At 44.9% G+C, this 19,246-nt stretch overlaps 1 protein-coding gene across 3 annotated transcripts in view; it reads right to left on the bottom strand.

Annotated features, from left to right (window-relative positions):
• Nucleotides 1-19,246, bottom strand: part of LOC123995279 (1-phosphatidylinositol 4,5-bisphosphate phosphodiesterase beta-4-like) — a 216,516-nt gene that overhangs the window by 29,842 nt on the left and 167,428 nt on the right. For all 3 annotated transcript variants that reach the window (XM_046298780.1, XM_046298782.1, XM_046298783.1), the window contains 3 exons: nucleotides 12,729-12,780; nucleotides 8,190-8,292; nucleotides 4,363-4,527 (listed from right to left, as the gene is read on the bottom strand). In XM_046298780.1, the coding sequence (XP_046154736.1) occupies nucleotides 4,363-4,527; nucleotides 8,190-8,292; nucleotides 12,729-12,780 (320 nt within the window). The remainder of the gene's footprint in view (nucleotides 1-4,362; nucleotides 4,528-8,189; nucleotides 8,293-12,728; nucleotides 12,781-19,246) is intronic.

The following is a 19,246-nucleotide window of genomic DNA, read 5'->3' as shown; positions in this document are numbered from 1 at the left end:
AGGGAGGGAGGGACAGAGAGTGAGAAATATAGAGAGGGATGAGAATGAAAGACAGAGAGAAATAGGAAACAGAGTTAAGATTCATACCCTTTTCACTAGAATGAGTCAGTTTGTAAGGTAGAACATGTTATCACAGAGCAGTGATGACAGTAGCATATACCCCCGTAGTGATGACAATAGCATATACCTAGCAGTGATGACAATAGTATATACCCAGCAGTGATGACAGTAGCATATATCCAGCAGTGATGACAGTAGCATATACACAGCAGTGATGACAGTAGCATATACCCAGCAGTGATGACAGTAGCATATACCCAACAGTGATGACAGTAGCATATACCCAGCAGTGATGACAGTAGCATATACCCAGCAGTGATGACAGTAGCATATACCCAGCAGTGATGACAGTAGCATATACCCAGCAGTGATGACAGTAGCATATACCCAGCAGTGATGACAGTAGCATTTACCCAGCAGTGATGACAGTAGCATATACCCAGTAGTGATGACAGTAGCATATACCCAGCAGTGATGACAGTAGCATATACCCAGCAGTGATGACAGTAGCATATACCCAGCAGTGATGACAGTAGCATATACACAGCAGTGATGACAGTAGCATATACACAGCAGTGATGACAGTAGCATATACACAGCAGTGATGACAGTAGCATATACCCAGCAGTGATGACAGTAGCATATACCCAGCAGTGATGATAATAGCATATACACCGCAGTGATGACAGTAGCATATACCCAGCAGTGATGACAGTAGCATTTACCCAGCAGTGATGACAGTAGCATATACCCAGCAGGGATGACAGTAGCATATACCCAGTATTGATGACAGTAGCATATACCCATCAGTGATGATAATTGCATATACACAGCAGTGATGACAGTAGCATATACCCAGCAGTGATGACAGTAGCATATACACCGCAGTGATGACAGTAGCATATACCCAGCAGGGATGACAGTAGCATATACCCAGCAGTGATGACAGTAGCATATACCCATCAGTGATGATAATTGCATATACACAGCAGTGATGACAGTAGCATATACCCAGCAGTGATGACAGTAGCATATACACCGCAGTGATGACAGTAGCATATACCCAGCAGTGATGACAGTAGCATATACCCAGCAGTGATGACAGTAGCATATACCCAGCAGTGATGATAATGGCATATACCCAGCAGTGATGACAGTAGCATATACCCAGCAGTGATGATAATAGCATATACCCAGCAGTGATGACAGTAGCATATACCCAGCAGTGATGACAGTAGCATATACCCAGCAGTGATGACAGTAGCATATACCCAGCAGTGATGACAGTAGCATATACCCAGCAGTGATGACAGTAGCATATACCCAGCAGTGATGACAGTAGCATATACCCAGCAGTGATGACAGTAGCATATACCCAGCAGTGATGACAGTAGCATATACCCAGCAGTGATGACAGTAGCATATACCCAGCAGTGATGACAGTAGCATATACCCAGCAGTGATGACAGTAGCATATACCCAGCAGTGATGATAATAGCATATACCCAGCAGTGATGACAGTAGCATACAGTAGCATATACCCAGCAGTGATGACAGTAGCATATACCCAGCAGTGATGACAGTAGCATATACCCAGCAGTGATGACAGTAGCATATACCCAGTAGTGATGACAGTAGCATATACCCAGCAGTGATGACAGTAGCATATACCCAGCAGTGATGACAGTAGCATATACCCAGCAGTGATGACAGTAGCATATACCCAGCAGTGATGACAGTAGCATATACCCAGCATTGATGACAGTAGCATATACCCAGCAGTGATGACAGTAGCATATACCCAGCAGTGATGACAGTAGCATATACCCAGCAGTGATGACAGTAGCATATACCCAGCAGTGATGATAATAGACTGTAGCTAGGCTCTCCACTATCTGTTTCGAACATTAGCCCATATACAAGGCCATTACAGAACCATTAACTCATCAGCAAGCACACATTCACACATCCAGGGAGAGGAGCTTTGTGTGTGTGTGTGTGTGTGTGTGTGTGCGCAATACCTATGTTTGTGTGTCCAGGGAATGGAGCTGTATGTATGTGTGTGTGTGTGTGTGTGTGTGTGTGCGCGTGTCCAGCAGCACTGAGGCAGCAGGCTGTGACTGATGATGTGTGTTGGAGCTGGAGTCACACCCCCCCCCCCCTCCCCACACACACCCAGTCTCTGCCCCACATCCCTCCTTCTCTTTCCATTCTCTCTACCCCATCTCCTCTTTTTCTATTTGTTCTCAAGGTCCTTCCCCCTCTCCACATCTCTCATTTTATTTTCTACCTTTCTACTCTACCCCTCTCCTTTATTCTCCCTTGGTTTCTTCGCTATCTCCAGATATTGTACTCTTTCTCTCTGGTTCTATCCTTCAACCTAATCCTTTCTTCTCTTCCTCTCATCCCCATTCTGTCTCTAATCTTCTCTTCCTCTATTTGTTCTCTTTTTTCTCTTTGTCTTGCCTTCTCTCTCTCATGCTATACATCTGTTATCCCCTTTCTCTCTTTCCTCCATGCCTTCTCCCCCTCTCCTCTTCCCTCTATGCCTTCTCCCCCTCTCCTCTCTGCTCTTCCCTCTATGCCTTCTCCCCCTCTCCTCTCCGCTCTTCCCTCCATGCCTTCTCCCCCTCTCCTCTCCGCTCTTCCCTCCATGCCTTCTCCCCTGAACTCTTCCCTCTATGCCTTCCCAGCTCCTGATCCGCTCTTCCCTCCATGCCTTCTCCCCCTCTCCTCTCCTCTCCGCTCTTCCCTCCATGCCTTCTCCCCCTCTCCTCTCCGCATTCATGCCTTCTCCCCCTCTCCTCTCCGCTCTTCCCTCCATGCCTTCTCCAACTCCTCTCAACTCTTCCCTCTATGCCTTCTCCCCCTCTCCTCTCTTCCCTCTATGCCTTCTCCCCTCTCCAGGGAACTCTTCCCTCTAGCCTTCTCCCCCTCTCCGCTCTTCCCTCCATGCCTTCTCCCCCTCTCCTCTCAACTCTTCCCTCTATGCCTTCTCCCCCTCTCCTCTCCGCTCTTCCCTCCATGCCTTCTCCCCCTCTCCGCTCTTCCCTCTATGCCTTCTCCCTCTCCTCTCCGCTCTTCCCTCTATGCCTTCTCCCCTCTCCTCTCCGCTGCCTTCTCCCTCTCCTCTCCGCTCTTCCCTCCATGCCTTCTCCCCTCTCACTGAGGCAGCCGCTCTTCCCTCCATGCATTCTCCCCCTTCTCCTCTCCCACTCTTCCCTCCATGCCTTCTCCCCCTCTCCTCTCCGCTCTTCCCTCCATGCCTTCTCCCCCTCTCCTCTCCGCTCTTCCCTCTCCTTCTCCCCCATCTCCTCTCTCCTATTTGTTCCCTCTATGCCTTCTCCCCCTCTCCTCTCATCTTCCCTCCATGCCTTCTCCCCTCTTCTCTCCGCTCTTCCCTCTATGCCTTCTCCCCCTCTCCTCTCCGCTCTTCCCTCTATGCCTTCTCCCCTCTCCTCTCGGCTCTTCCCTCCATGCTCTCCCCCCCTCTCCTCTCCGCTCTTCCCTCTATGCCTTTCCCCCTCTCTCTCCGCTCTTCCCTCTATGCCTTCTCCCCCTCTCCTCTCCGCTCTTCCCTCCATGCCTTCTCCCCCTTCCTCTCCGCTCTTCCCTCTATTCTGTCTCCCCCTAATCTTCCGCTCTTCCTCTATGCCTTCTCCTCCTTTCTCCGCTCTTCCCTCTTGCCTTCTCCCCTCTCTCATCTCCGCTCTTCCCTCTGCCTTCTCCCCTCTTCTCCGCTCTTCCTCTATGCCTTCTCCCCCTCTCCTCTCCGCTCTTCCCTCCATGCAGTCTCCCCCTCTCCGCTCTTCCCTCCATGCCTTCTCCCCCTCTCCGCTCTTCCCTCCATGCCTTCTCCCCCTCTCCTCTACTCTCCTGTCTTTCTCTGCAGACACACTGAGAAGTTCTAAGTACCACAGGGACATCAATCCCCTCCAACTCACCCCTCCCTCCCTTTGCTACTCCCTAAGCTGTTAAACTCCAATACCTACCAGTAAACAACCAATGCAGCATTGTATGAACTGTTCCATTTCCCTTCCATTCTTTTCTATTCCATTTCCTATACCTTTCTAGTGTTCTCCCCTTCTACATTTTCTTCTCCTGTCTTCTCTACATTCAGCCATTTCTCCAGTCTCTCCTGTCTAATACCTCTCCCGCTCTTCCATTCCTCTCTCCTACTCCCATCTCCTCCTATTTCCTTCATATCATATACTATCCCATCCCTCTTTCCTCCTCCCTCCCATCTACATCTATGTCCTCTCCTCCTTCCATCCCTCCCTCTCTCTCTCCTCTCCTCTGTACCTTCCTGAAGACGAAAGGTTCTTCGTTGTAGGCGGGGTTCAGGCCGTTGTTCATCACCATGCGGGTGCGAAACTCTTTGCGGATGGTATCCGTGGGCAACCCATACATGTCCACCTCTACGTAGGTCCCAATCTTCTTATCAGACAGGAACTGACCAGAAAACACCTGAGAACATACACATCCAGTCAAACAACAATTAAATACAATATAATACAACTTTTTTGAAAATGGCCAAATGATTGGACATCATTTTTTGTAATATGCTCACATCACTGACATGGATTTTTAGCTAACAGTGGATAAAGTTAGCTGAAGTTTGTAATGGCTGTTTAAAGAAAACTGGACCATAGATGTACATTTTGTCCTGGCCTATAGACTACTTTCATGGTGAGGAACCATCTAACATGAAGTTGTAAAATAGTAAACTTCACACCAGTGAGCTTCAGGTTTCCCATCTTCTCAGCACATGTACAGTTGAAGTCGGAAGTTTATATACACCATAGCCAAATACATTTAAAATCAGTTTTTCACAATTCCTGAAATTTAATAAGAGTCAAAAAATCATTGTCTTAGGTCAGTTAGGATCACCACTTTATTGAAAGAATGTGAAATGTGAGAATAATAGTAGAGAGAATGATTTTTTTCAGCTTTTATTTCTTTCATCACATTCCCAGTGGGTCAGAAGTTTACATACACTCAATTAGTATTCGGTAGCATTGCATTTAAATCGTTTAACTTGGTTCAAATGTTTCGGGTAGCCTTCCACAAGCTTCCCACAATAAGTTGAGTGAATTTCTGGCCCATTCCGCCTGATCTGGTCTGAGTCAGGTTTGTAGGCCTCCTTGCTGACACACGCCTTTTCAGTTCTGCCCACAAATGTTCTATAGGATTGAGGTCAGGACTTTGTGATGGTCACTCCATTACCTTGACTTTGTTGTCCTTAAGCCATTTTTCCACAACTTTGGAAGTATGTTTGGGGTCATTGTCCATTTTGAAGACCCATTTGCGACCAAGCTTTAACTTCCTGACTGATGTCTTGAGATGTTGCTTCAATATATTCACATCATTTTCTATCCTCATGATACCATCTATTTTGTGAAGTGCACCTGTCCCTCCTGCAGCAAAGCATCCCCACAACACGATGCTGCCACCCCCGTGCTTCACGGTTGGGATGGTGTTCTTCAGCTTGCAAGCTTCCCCCGTTTTCCTCCAAACATAATGATGGTCATTATCGCCAAACAGTTCTATTTGTGTTTCATCAGACCAGAGGACATTTCTCCAAAAAGCAAGATCTTTGTCCCCATATGCAGTTGCAAACTGTAGTCTGGCTTTTTTATGGCGAGTTTGGAGCAGTGGCTTCCTCCTTGCTGAGCAGCCTTTCAGGTTGTGTCGATATAGGACTCATTTTACTGTGGATATAGATACTTTTGTACCCGTTTCCTCCAGCATCTTCACAAGGTCCTTTGCTGTTGTTCTGGGATTGATTTGAACTTTTCTCACCAAAGTACGTTCATCTCTATGAGACAGAACTTTTCTCCTTCCTGAGCGGTATGACAGCTGTGAGGTCCCATGGTGTTTATACTTGCATACTATTGTTTGTACAGATGAACGTGGTACCTTCAGGCGTTTGGAAATTGTTCCCAAGGATGAACCAGACTTGTGGAAGTCTACAAGCTGTTTCTGAAGTCTTGGCTGATTTCTTTAGATTTTCCCATGATGTCAATCAAAGAGGCACTAAGTTTGAAGGTAGGCTTTGAAATACATCCACAGGTACACCTCCAATAGACTCAAATTATGTCAATTAGCCTATCAGAAGCTTCTAAAGCCGTGACATCATTTTCTGGAATTTTCCAAGCCGTTTAAAAGGCACAGTCAATTTAGTGTATGTAAACTTCTGACCCACTGGAATTGTGATACAGTGAATTATAAGTGAAATAACCTGTTTGTAAACAATTGTTAGAAAAATGACTTGTGTAATGCACAAAGTAGATGTCCTAACCGACAAGAAATTTGTGAAAGAAAACAAGTTTTAATGACTCCAACCTAAGTGTATGTAAACTTCCGACTTCAACTGTATTGTTTCCTCTCTTTGTTTCTTATTAATACGGTGATCATATGCAGATACACTACAAAAAAAAAACATCTACAGTGCCTTGCGAAAGTATTCGGCCCCCTTGAACTTTGCGACCTTTTGCCACATTTCAGGCTTCAAACATAAAGATATAAAACTGTATTTTTTTTGTGAAGAATCAACAACAAGTGGGACACAATCATGAAGTGGAACGACATTTATTGGATATTTCAAACTTTTTTAACAAATCAAAACTGAAACATTGGGCGTGCAAAATTATTCAGCCCCTTTACTTTCAGTGCAGCAAACTCTCTCCAGAAGTTCAGTGAGGATCTCTGAATGATCCAATGTTGACCTAAATGACTAATGATGATAAATACAATCCACCTGTGTGTAATCAAGTCTCCCTATAAATGCACCTGCACTGTGATAGTCTCAGAGGTCTGTTAAAAGCGCAGAGAGCATCATGAAGAACAAGGAACACACCAGGCAAGTCTGAGATACTGTTGTGAAGAAGTTTAAAGCCGGATTTGGATACAAAAAGATTTCCCAAGCTTTAAACATCCCAAGGAGCACTGTGCAAGTGATAATATTGAAATGCAAGGAGTATCAGACCACTGCAAATCTACCAAGACCTGGCCGTCCCTCTAAACTTTCAGCTCATACAAGGAGAAGACTGATCAGAGATGCAGCCAAGAGGCCCATGATCACTCTGGATGAACTGCAGAGATCTACAGCTGAGGTGGGAGACTCTGTCCATAGGACAACAATCAGTCGTAAATTACACAAATCTCGCCTTTATGGAAGAGTGGCAAGAAGAAAGCCATTTCTTAAAGATATCCATAAAAAGTGTCGTTTAAAGTTTGCCACAAGCCACCTGGGAGACACACCAAACATGTGGAAGAAGGTGCTCTGGTCAGATGAAACCAAAATTGAACTTTTTGGCAACAATGCAAAACGTTATGTTTGGCGTAAAAGCAACACAGCTCATCACCCTGAACACAATATCCCCACTGTCAAACATGGTGGTGGCAGCATCATGGTTTGGGCCTGCTTTTCTTCAGCAGGGACAGGGAAGATGGTTAAAATTGATGGGAAGATGGATGGAGCCAAATACAGGACCATTCTGGAAGAAAACCTGATGGAGTCTGCAAAAGACCTGAGACTGGGATGGAGATTTGTCTTCCAACAAGACAATGATCCAAAACATAAAGCAAAATCTACAATGGAATGGTTCAAAAATAAACATATCCAGGTGTTAGAATGGCCAAGTCAAAGTCCAGACCTGAATCCAATCGAGAATCTGTGGAAAGAACTGAAAACTGCTGTTCACAAATGCTCTCCATCCAACCTCACTGAGCTCGAGCTGTTTTGCAAGGAGGAATGGGAAACAATTTTAGTCTCTCGATGTGCAAAACTGATAGAGACATACCCCAAGCGACTTACAGCTGTAATCGCAGCAAAAGGTGGCGCTACAAAGTATTAACTTAAGGGGGCTGAATAATTTTGCACGCCCAATTTTGCAGTTTTTAAATTTGTTAAAAAAGTTTGAAATATCCAATAAATGTCGTTCCACTTCATGATTGTGTCCCACTTGTTGTTGATTCTTCACAAAAAATACAGTTTTATATCTTTATGTTTGAAGCCTGAAATGTGGCAAAAGGTCGCAAAGTTCAAGGGGGCCGAAAACTTTCGCAAGGCACTGTACCTCCATCTCCCTCTCTGTGCTGTGAACTTTGAACTCCTGACCTCATACCTGTACACTGCAGGTAGCAGCAATAACCCCGTCCACAGGTGTCTCTGAGAAGGGGTCAAACATCCTGTCTGAGCGACGCATGAAGTCTGGCTTCAACAGATACCTGGGAAAAGAAAGAAGGGACGGTGGCCCAGTAGGGACCCCCCCCAAAAATCAAACCCTATGTTTAAAGAGGTGATCTGCAGTTACTACATCCTTTTTTGGACTTATACATTAATGATATTTACCCATTGATTTTTGAAGGATGTAATTTATAAATGCCTCATGAGCTTAGTTCAACTGACATACTCCATCAGAACCCAAAATATAAGCTTGTTTTACTCCAATGTTTGTAAACAAAGTAAATTTAAACAAACACTGTATAGCCTCAAAACATGGTTAAAACTATCATTTTCATATCATGGATGGTCAGTCCTTGCATCCACAGCTGTGTCTGTGAATTTGAGAGTGGTTCTATTTCTCCCCATCCCTCAGCTTTGTACCGAAACAGGGGTGGGGAGTTTGTTTTGTTATTGTTTCTACTGATGTTTGCCTCTCTAAACACGTTCTGTAATGTGCGAGTATAGTGTTTATACATGTGTTATACAGTGTTTTCAGCTCTTTTAACAATTACATCTAAATCGTGTTGTAGAGATGGTGCATAACTATTTTCCATATCAAGATAAATGGATTGGTGGTTGTATCAATCAGTACAAAAAGCATAATTAGTGCAAGATAATTTATATTCCTGCTCACACTGTTACAGTAAATTAGCTTGAATCCAAATGATGATGACAATGATTGTGATTCTACCCTGTGTGTGTGCCAGCTGAGTTAGGACGGGAGATGCATTAGGAGAGACCTGTGTGTGTGCCAGCTGAGTTAGGACAGGAGACGCATTAGGAGAGACCTGTGTGTGTGCCAGCTGAGTTAGGACGGGAGATGCATTAGGAGAGACCTGTGTGTGTGCCAGCTGAGTTAGGACGGGAGATGTATTAGGAGAGACCTGTGTGTGTGCCAGCTGAGTTAGGACAGGAGACGCATTAGGAGAGACCTGTGTGTGTGCCAGCTGAGTTAGGACGGGAGATGCATTAGGAGAGACCTGTGTGTGTGCCAGCTGAGTTAGGACAGGAGACGCATTAGGAGAGACCTGTGTGTGTGCCAGCTGAGTTAGGACATTAGGAGATGCATTAGGAGAGACCTGTGTGTGTGCCAGCTGAGTTAGGACAGGAGACGCATTAGGAGAGACCTGTGTGTGTGCCAGCTGAGTTAGGACGGGAGATGCATTAGGAGAGACCTGTGTGTGTGCCAGCTGAGTTAGGACAGGAGACGCATTAGGAGAGACCTGTGTGTGTGCCAGCTGAGTTAGGACAGGAGACGCATTAGGAGAGACCTGTGTGTGTGTGTGCCAGCTGAGTTAGGACGGGAGATGCATTAGGAGAGACCTGTGTGTGTGCCAGCTGAGTTAGGACAGGAGACGCATTAGGAGAGACCTGTGTGTGTGTGTGCCAGCTGAGTTAGGACAGGAGACGCATTAGGAGAGACCTGTGTGTGTGCCAGCTGAGTTAGGACAGGAGACGCATTAGGAGAGACCTGTGTGTGTGTGTGCCAGCTGAGTTAGGACGGGAGATGCATTAGGAGAGACCTGTGTGTGTGCCAGCTGAGTTAGGACAGGAGACGCATTAGGAGAGACCTGTGTGTGTGTGTGTGCCAGCTGAGTTAGGACAGGAGATGCATTAGGAGAGACCTGTGTGTGTGCCAGGAGACGCATTAGGAGAGACCTGTGTGTGTCCCAGCTGAGTTAGGACAGGAGACGCATTAGGAGAGACCTGTGTGTGTGTGTGCCAGCTGAGTTAGGACAGGAGACGCATTAGGAGAGACCTGTGTGTGTGCCAGCTGAGTTAGGACAGGAGACGCATTAGGAGAGACCTGTGTGTGTGCCAGCTGAGTTAGGACGGGAGACGCATTAGGAGAGACCTGTGTGTGTGCCAGCTGAGTTAGGACAGGAGATGCATTAGGAGAGACCTGTGTGTGTGCCAGCTAAGTTAGGACAGGAGATGCATTAGGAGAGACCTGTGTGTGTGCCAGCTGAGTTAGGACAGGAGACGCATTAGGAGAGACCTGTGTGTGTGTGTGCCAGCTGAGTTAGGACAGGAGATGCATTAGGAGAGACCTGTGTGTGTGCCAGCTGAGTTAGGACAGGAGACGCATTAGGAGAGACCTGTGTGTGTGTGTGCCAGCTGAGTTAGGACGGAGATGCATTAGGAGAGACCTGTGTGTGTGCCAGCTGAGTTAGGACAGGAGACGCATTAGGAGAGACCTGTGTGTGTGTGTGCCAGCTGAGTTAGGACAGGAGACGCATTAGGAGAGACCTGTGTGTGTGCCAGCTGAGTTAGGACAGGAGACGCATTAGGAGAGACCTGTGTGTGTGTGTGCCAGTTGAGTTAGGACAGGAGACGCATTAGGAGAGACCTGTGTGTGTGCCAGCTGAGTTAGGACAGGAGACGCATTAGGAGAGACCTGTGTGTGTGCCAGCTGAGTTAGGACGGGAGACGCATTAGGAGAGACCTGTGTGTGTGCCAGCTGAGTTAGGACAGGAGATGCATTAGGAGAGACCTGTGTGTGTGCCAGCTAAGTTAGGACAGGAGATGCATTAGGAGAGACCTGTGTGTGTGCCAGCTGAGTTAGGACAGGAGACGCATTAGGAGAGACCTGTGTGTGTGTGTGCCAGCTGAGTTAGGACAGGAGATGCATTAGGAGAGACCTGTGTGTGTGCCAGCTGAGTTAGGACAGGAGACGCATTAGGAGAGACCTGTGTGTGTGTGTGCCAGCTGAGTTAGGACGGGAGATGCATTAGGAGAGACCTGTGTGTGTGCCAGCTGAGTTAGGACAGGAGACGCATTAGGAGAGACCTGTGTGTGTGTGTGCCAGCTGAGTTAGGACAGGAGACGCATTAGGAGAGACCTGTGTGTGTGCCAGCTGAGTTAGGACAGGAGACGCATTAGGAGAGACCTGTGTGTGTGTGTGCCAGCTGAGTTAGGACAGGAGACGCATTAGGAGAGACCTGTGTGTGTGCCAGCTGAGTTAGGACAGGAGACGCATTAGGAGAGACCTGTGTGTGTGCCAGCTGAGTTAGGACGGGAGACGCATTAGGAGAGACCTGTGTGTGTGCCAGCTGAGTTAGGACGGGAGATGCATTAGGAGAGACCTGTGTGTGTGCCAGCTAAGTTAGGACAGGAGATGCATTAGGAGAGACCTGTGTGTGTGCGTGCCAGCTGAGTTAGGACGGGAGACGCATTAGGAGAGACCTGTGTGTGTGCCAGCTGAGTTAGGACAGGAGACGCATTAGGAGAGACCTGTGTGTGTGCCAGCTGAGTTAGGACAGGAGACGCATTAGGAGAGACCTGTGTGTGTGTGTGCCAGCTGAGTTAGGACAGGAGACGCATTAGGAGAGACCTGTGTGTGTGTGTGCCAGCTGAGTTAGGACAGGAGACGCATTAGGAGAGACCTGTGTGTGTGTGTGCCAGCTGAGTTAGGACAGGAGACGCATTAGGAGAGACCTGTGTGTGTGCCAGCTGAGTTAGGACGGGAGATGCATTAGGAGAGACCTGTGTGTGTGTGTGCCAGCTGAGTTAGGACAGGAGACGCATTAGGAGAGACCTGTGTGTGTGCCAGCTGAGTTAGGACGGGAGATGCATTAGGAGAGACCTGTGTGTGTGTGTGCCAGCTGAGTTAGGACGGGAGACGCATTAGGAGAGACCTGTGTGTGTGCCAGCTGAGTTAGGACAGGAGACGCATTAGGAGAGACCTGTGTGTGTGCCAGCTGAGTTAGGACAGGAGACGCATTAGGAGAGACCTGTGTGTGTGCCAGCTGAGTTAGGACAGGAGACGCATTAGGAGAGACCTGTGTGTGTGCCAGCTGAGTTAGGACAGGAGATGCATTAGGAGAGACCTGTGTGTGTGCGTGCCAGCTGAGTTAGGACGGGAGGCATTAGGAGAGACCTGTGTGTGTGCCAGCTGAGTTAGGACAGGAGACGCATTAGGAGAGACCTGTGTGTGTGCCAGCTGAGTTAGGACAGGAGACGCATTAGGAGAGACCTGTGTGTGTGTGTGTGTGTGTGACATTAGTTAAGGGTGAAAGTCACATTAGAAGTGCATTAGGAGAGACCTGGCTATGTGTGTGTGTGTGTGAGAGACATTAGTTAAGTGTGAAAGTCACATTAGAAGAGCATTAGGAGGTAGCGGTGTTACTGTCATTACTGATCTCCTCCCATATGAACTATCTGACTTTAGTAGTGAAAGTCCCAGGACAGAGGAAGATTGGGGGAGAAAGGAGAGATAGGGGAGACAGAGAGAGAAAGGAGAGAGATAGCGCATGATAGCGGGAGAGACAGATGATAAAAGGAGGGGAGCCCCATCAATGAGATAGTGGCAGAGTGAGCCCGCCGGCAACCACTTCTGAGATGTGAAACGCTTTAATTGTTGAGCTTTCGGAAAGGAAGGGGCAGATAAAGGGATGTAAGGAGGGTGGGGGATGGAGAGAGGAGCAGTAGCACTAACCCACAGGATCCGTTGTACTCATACTTTCCCTGGTTCAACTGCATGGCCAGATCTGAGACAAGAGAGAGTCCGGATAGGTGTTATTACAATGGAAATCATAGACACACACACAGTCACATGCACACACTCTTCTTGAAGCGTACACACACATTATGCCAACAGACATAGACCTACACACACATTATGCCAACAGACATAGACCTACACACACATTATGCCAACAGACATAGACCTACACACACATTATGCCAACAGACATAGACCTACACACACATTATGCCAACAGACATAGACCTACACACACATATTACATTTTTCTGGTTGATTAAATTAATTTGTGACATGTTGATTTCTTCAAAAATTCAAGAGTCATATTCTGCAGTGTTGCTGTGCTCAACCCAGAGGGAGAGAAGAGAAAAGGGGGGAATCATCCACCTGACTGACATCTTCTCCTCCATCTCTCTCTCTATTCCCCCGACCCTCACCCCCTCCAGTCCGACACATGCCCACTCACAGGGAGCCATATGTTCCAACCCCATCACCCTCAGACATGGGGCAGCATCTGCTGACTACAGGGTTCACAGTGTGTGTGTGTGACAGATGAAGAGAGCGAGAGAGCCACTGATACAACATAATATGACATTTGAAATGCCTTTATCCTTTTGGAAATTATGTGTAATGTTTACTGTTGAGTTTTTTATTGTTTATTTCACTTTTGTTTATTATCTATTTCACTTGCTTTGGTAATGTAAACACATGTTTCCCATTGCAATATAGCTCCTTAAATTGAAATTGTCAGGAAGAGTGAGAGAGAGAGATAGAGAGAAAGAAAGAAAAGAAGAGAGAGATATATAGAGAGAGACAGGAAGAGAGAGTGTCTGTGAGAGGATGTGTGCTGTAGGGGGTAACATGTAGGGGGTAACATGTAGGGGGTAACATGTAGGGGGTAACATGTAGGGGGTAACATGTAGGGGGGGGTAACATGTAGGGGGTAACATGTAGGGGGTAACATGTAGGGGGTAACATGTAGGGGGTAACATGTAGGGGGTAACATGTAGGGGGTAACATGTAGGGGGTAACATGTAGGGGGTAGGTAACATGACTCATCATGAATAGGCAGCAAATAATAAGTAGTCTGTATGTGTGTCACATGTGAATCTATTAGTGTGTGTGTGTCGCATGTGAATCTATTAGTGTGTGTGTGTCGCATGTGAATCTATTAGTGTATCTGTGTGTCGCATGTGAATCTATTAGTGTATGTGTGTGTCGCATGTGAATCTATTAGTGTATGTGTGTGTCGCATGTGAATCTATTAGTGTATCTGTGTGTCGCATGTGAATCTATTAGTGTATGTGTGTGTCGCATGTGAATCTATTAGTGTATGTGTGTGTCGCATGTGAATCTATTAGTGTGTGTGAATCTATTAGTGTGTGTGTGTGTCGCATGTGAATCTATTAGTGTATGTGTGTGTCGCATGTGAATCTATTAGTGTATGTGTGTGTCGTGAATCTATTGAGTGTGTGTGTGTGTGTGAATCTATTAGTGTGTGTGTGTGTCGCATGTGAATCTATTAGTGTGTGTGTGTGTCGTCTATTAGTGTGTGTGTGTGTCGCATGTGAATCTATTAGTGTATGTGTGTGTCGCATGTGAATCTATTAGTGTATGTGTGTGTCGCATGTGAATCTATTAGTGTATGTGTGTGTCTATTAGTCGTATGTGAATCTATTAGTGTGTGTGTGTCGCATGTGAATCTATTAGTGTGTGTGTGTGTCGCATGTGAATCTATTAGTGTATGTGTGTGTCGCATGTGAATCTATTAGTGTATGTGTGTGTCGCATGTGAATCTATTAGTGTGTGTGTGAATCGTGTGTGTGTGTCGTATGTGAATCTATTAGTGTGTGTGTGTCGCATGTGAATCTATTAGTGTGTGTGTGTCGCATGTGAATCTATTAGTGTGTGTGTGTGTCGCATGTGAATCTATTAGTGTGTGTGTGTGTCGCATGTGAATCTATTAGTGTGTGTGTGTCGTGTGTGTGTGTGTGAATCTATTAGTGTGTGTGTGTGTGTGTGTCGCATGTGAATCTATTAGTGTGTGTGTGTCGCATGTGAATCTATTAGTGTGTGTGTGTGTGAATCTATTAGTGTGTGTGTGTGTCGCATGTGAATCTATGTGAATCTATTAGTGTGTGTGTGTCGCATGTGAATCTATTAGTGTGTGTGTGTCTGTGAATCTATTAGTGTGTGTGTGTCGCATGTGAATCTATTAGTGTATGTGTGTGTCGCATGTGAATCTATTAGTGTATGTGTGTGTCGCATGTGAATCTATTAGTGTGTGTGTGTCGCATGTGAATCTATTAGTGTGTGTGTGTGTCGCATGTGAATCTATTAGTGTGTGTGTGTCGCATGTGAATCTATTAGTGTGTGTGTGTGTCGCATGTGAATCTATTAGTGTGTGTGTGTCGCATGTGAATCTATTAGTGTGTGTGTGTCGCATGTGAATCTATTAGTGTGTGTGTGTGTCGCATGTGAATCTATTAGTGTGTGTGTGTGTCGCATGTGAATCTATTAGTGTGTGTGTGTGTCGCATGTGAATCTATTAGTGTGTGTGTGTCGCATGTGAATCTATTAGTGTGTGTGTGTGTCGCATGTGAATCTATTAGTGTGTGTGTGTCACATGTGAATCTATTAGTGTGTGTGTGTCACATGTGAATCTATTAGTGTGTGTGTGTCGCATGTGAATCTATTAGTGTGTGTGTGTGTCGTGTGTGTGCATGTGAATCTATTAGTGTGTGTGTGTCGCATGTGAATCTATTAGTGTGTGTGTGTCGCATGTGAATCTATTAGTGTGTGTGTGTGTGCATGTGAATCTATTAGTGTGTGTGTGTCGCATGTGAATCTATTAGTGTGTGTGTGTGTCGCATGTGAATCTATTAGTGTGTGTGTGTCGCATGTGAATCTATTAGTGTGTGTGTGTCGCATGTGAATCTATTAGTGTGTGTGTGTCGCATGTGAATCTATTAGTGTGTGTGTGTGTCGCATGTGAATCTATTAGTGTGTGTGTGTCGCATGTGAATCTATTAGTGTGTGTGTGAATGTCGCATGTGAATCTATTAGTGTATGTGTGTGTCGCATGTGAATCTATTAGTGTGTGTGTGTGTGTGAATCTATTAGTGTGTGTGTGTCGCAAATCTATTAGTGTGTGTGTGTCGCATGTGAATCTATTAGTGTGTGTGTGTGTCGCATGTGAATCTATTAGTGTGTGTGTGTGTCGCATGTGAATCTATTAGTGTGTGTGTGTGTGTGTCGCATGTGAATCTATTAGTGTGTGTGTGTGTCGCATGTGAATCTATTAGTGTGTGAATCTATTAGTGTGTGTGTGTGAATCGCATGTGAATCTATTAGTGTGTGTGTGTCGCATGTGAATCTATTAGTGTATGTGTGTGTCGCATGTGAATCTATTAGTGTATGTGTGTGTCGCATGTGAATCTATTAGTGTATGTGTGTGTCGCATGTGAATCTATTAGTGTATGTGTGTGTCGCATGTGAATCTATTAGTGTATGTGTGTCGCTATGTGAATCTATTAGTGTGTGTGTGTGTCGCATGTGAATCTATTAGTGTATGTGTGTGTCGTGAATCTATTAGTGTATGTGTGTGTGTCGCATGTGAATCTATGTAGTGTATGTGTGTGTCGCATGTGAATCTATTAGTGTGTGTGTGTCGCATGTGAATCTATTAGTGTGTGTGTGTGTCGCAATCTATTAGTGTGTGTGTGTCGCATGTGAATCTATTAGTGTGTGTGTGTCGCATGTGAATCTATTAGTGTGTGTGTGTGTCGCATGTCAATCTATTAGTGTGTGTATGTGAATCTATTAGTGTGTGTGTGTAATGTGAATCTATTAGTGTATGTGTGTGTCGTGTGTGTGTGTCATGTGAATCTATTAGTGTGTGTGTGTCGCATGTGAATCTATTAGTGTGTGTGTGTGTCATTAGTGTGTGTGTGTCATGTGAATCTATTAGTGTGTGTGTGTGTCGCATGTGAATCTATTAGTGTGTGTGTGTCGCAAATCTATTAGTGTGTGTAGTGTGTGAATCTATTAGTGTGTGTGTGTCGCATGTGAATCTATTAGTGTGTGTGTGTCGCATGTGAATCTATTAGTGTGTGTGTGTGTCGCATGTGAATCTATTAGTGTGTGTGTGTCGCATGTGAATCTATTAGTGTGTGTGTGTGTCGCATGTGAATCTATTAGTGTGTGTGTGTGTCGCATGTGAATCTATTAGTGTGTGTGTGTCGCATGTGAATCTATTAGTGTATGTGTGTGTCGCATGTGAATCTATTAGTGTGTGTGTGTGTCGCATGTGAATCTATTAGTGTATGTGTGTGTCGCATGTGAATCTATTAGTGTGTGTGTGTCGCATGTGAATCTATTAGTGTGTGTGTGTCGCATGTGAATCTATTAGTGTATGTGTGTGTCTACATGTGAATCTATTAGTGTATGTGTGTGTCGTGTGTGTGTCGTGAATCTATTAGTGTGTGTGTGTCGTGTCACATGTGAATCTATTAGTGTGTGTGTGTGTCGCATGTGAATCTATTAGTGTGTGTGTGTCGCATGTGAATCTATTAGTGTGTGTGTGTGTCACATGTGAATCTATTAGTGTGTGTGTGTGTCACATGTGAATCTATTAGTGTGTGTGTGTCGCATGTGAATCTATTAGTGTGTGTGTGTGTCACATGTGAATCTATTAGTGTATGTGTGTGTCGTGTGAATCTATTAGTGTGTGTGTGTCGCATGTGAATCTATTAGTGTGTGTGTGTGTCTATTAGTGTGTGTGTGTGTCGCATGTGAATCTATTAGTGTGTGTGTGTCGCATGTGAATCTATTAGTGTGTGTGTGTCGCATGTGAATCTATTAGTGTATGTGTGTCGCATGTGAATCTATTAGTGTGTGTGTGTGAATCGCATGTGAATCTATTAGTGTGTGTGTGTGTCGCATGTGAATCTATTAGTGTGTGTGTGTGTCGCATGTGAATCTATTAGTGTATCTATTAGTGTGTGTGTGTCGCATGTGAATCTATTAGTGTGTGTGTGTGTCACATGTGAATCTATTAGTGTGTGTGTGTGTGTACATGTGAATCTATTAGTGTATGTGTGTCGCATGTGAATCTATTAGTGTGTGTGTGTCACATGTGAATCTATTAGTGTATGTGTGTGTCTATTAGTGTGTGTGTGTCACATGTGAATCTATTAGCATGTGAATCTATTAGTGTGTGTGTGTCGCATGTGAATCTATTAGTGTGAATCTATTAGTGTATGTGTGTGTCACATGTGAATCTATTAGTGTGTGTGTGTGTCGCATGTGAATCTATTAGTGTGTGTGTGTCGCATGTGAATCTATTAGTGTGTGTGTGTGTCGCATGTGAATCTATTAGTGTGTGTGTGTCGCATGTGAATCTATTAGTGTATGTGTGTGTCTATTAGTGTGTGTGTGTCATGTGAATCTATTAGTGTATGTGTGTGTCGCATGTGAATCTATTAGTGTATGTGTGTCACATGTGAATCTATTAGTGTATGTGTGTACGCATGTGAATCTATTAGTGTGTGTGTGTGAATCTATTAGTGTATGTGTGTGTCGCATGTGAATCTATTAGTGTATGTGTGTGTCGCATGTGAATCTATTAGTGTATGTGTGTGTATGTGTGTCGCATGTGAATCTATTAGTGTATGTGTGTGTCGCATGTGAATCTATTAGTGTGTGTGTGTCGCATGTGAATCTATTAGTGTGTGTGTGTGTCGCATGTGAATCTATTAGTGTATGTGTGTGTGTCGCATGTGAATCTATTAGTGTATGTGTGTCGCATGTGAATCTATTAGTGTGTGTGTGTCGCATGTGAATCTATTAGTGTATGTGTGTCGCTATTAGTGTGTGTCAATCTATTAGTGTGTGTGTGTCGCATGTGAATCTATTAGTGTGTGTGTGTCGCATGTGAATCTATTAGTGTGTGTGTGTCGCATGTGAATCTATTAGTGTGTGTGTGTCGCATGTGAATCTATTAGTGTGTGTGTGTCGCATGTGAATCTATTATGTGAATCTATTAGTGTGTGTGTGTCGCATGTGAATCTATTAGTGTATGTGTGTGTCGCATGTGAATCTATTAGTGTGTGTGTGTGAATCTATTAGTGTATGTGTGTGTCGCATGTGAATCTATTAGTGTGTGTGTGTCGCATGTGAATCTATTAGTGTGTGTGTGTCGCATGTGAATCTATTAGTGTATGTGTGTGTCGCATGTGAATCTATTAGTGTAATCTATTAGTGTGTGTCGCATGTGAATCTATTAGTGTGTGTGTGTGTCGCATGTGAATCTATTAGTGTGTGTGTGTCGCATGAATCTATTAGTGTGTGTGTGTCGCATGTGAATCTATTAGTGTATGTGTGTCGCATGTGAATCTATTAGTGTATGTGTGTGTCGCATGTGAATCTATTAGTGTATGTGTGTGTCGCATGTGAATCTATTAGTGTAT

This window comes from Oncorhynchus gorbuscha, linkage group LG14 (assembly GCF_021184085.1).
Source record: "Oncorhynchus gorbuscha isolate QuinsamMale2020 ecotype Even-year linkage group LG14, OgorEven_v1.0, whole genome shotgun sequence".
Lineage (NCBI taxonomy): Eukaryota > Metazoa > Chordata > Actinopteri > Salmoniformes > Salmonidae > Oncorhynchus > Oncorhynchus gorbuscha.
The sequence above is the reverse complement of the archived record's forward strand: the minus strand, read 5'-3'. Positions and strand labels throughout refer to the sequence as shown.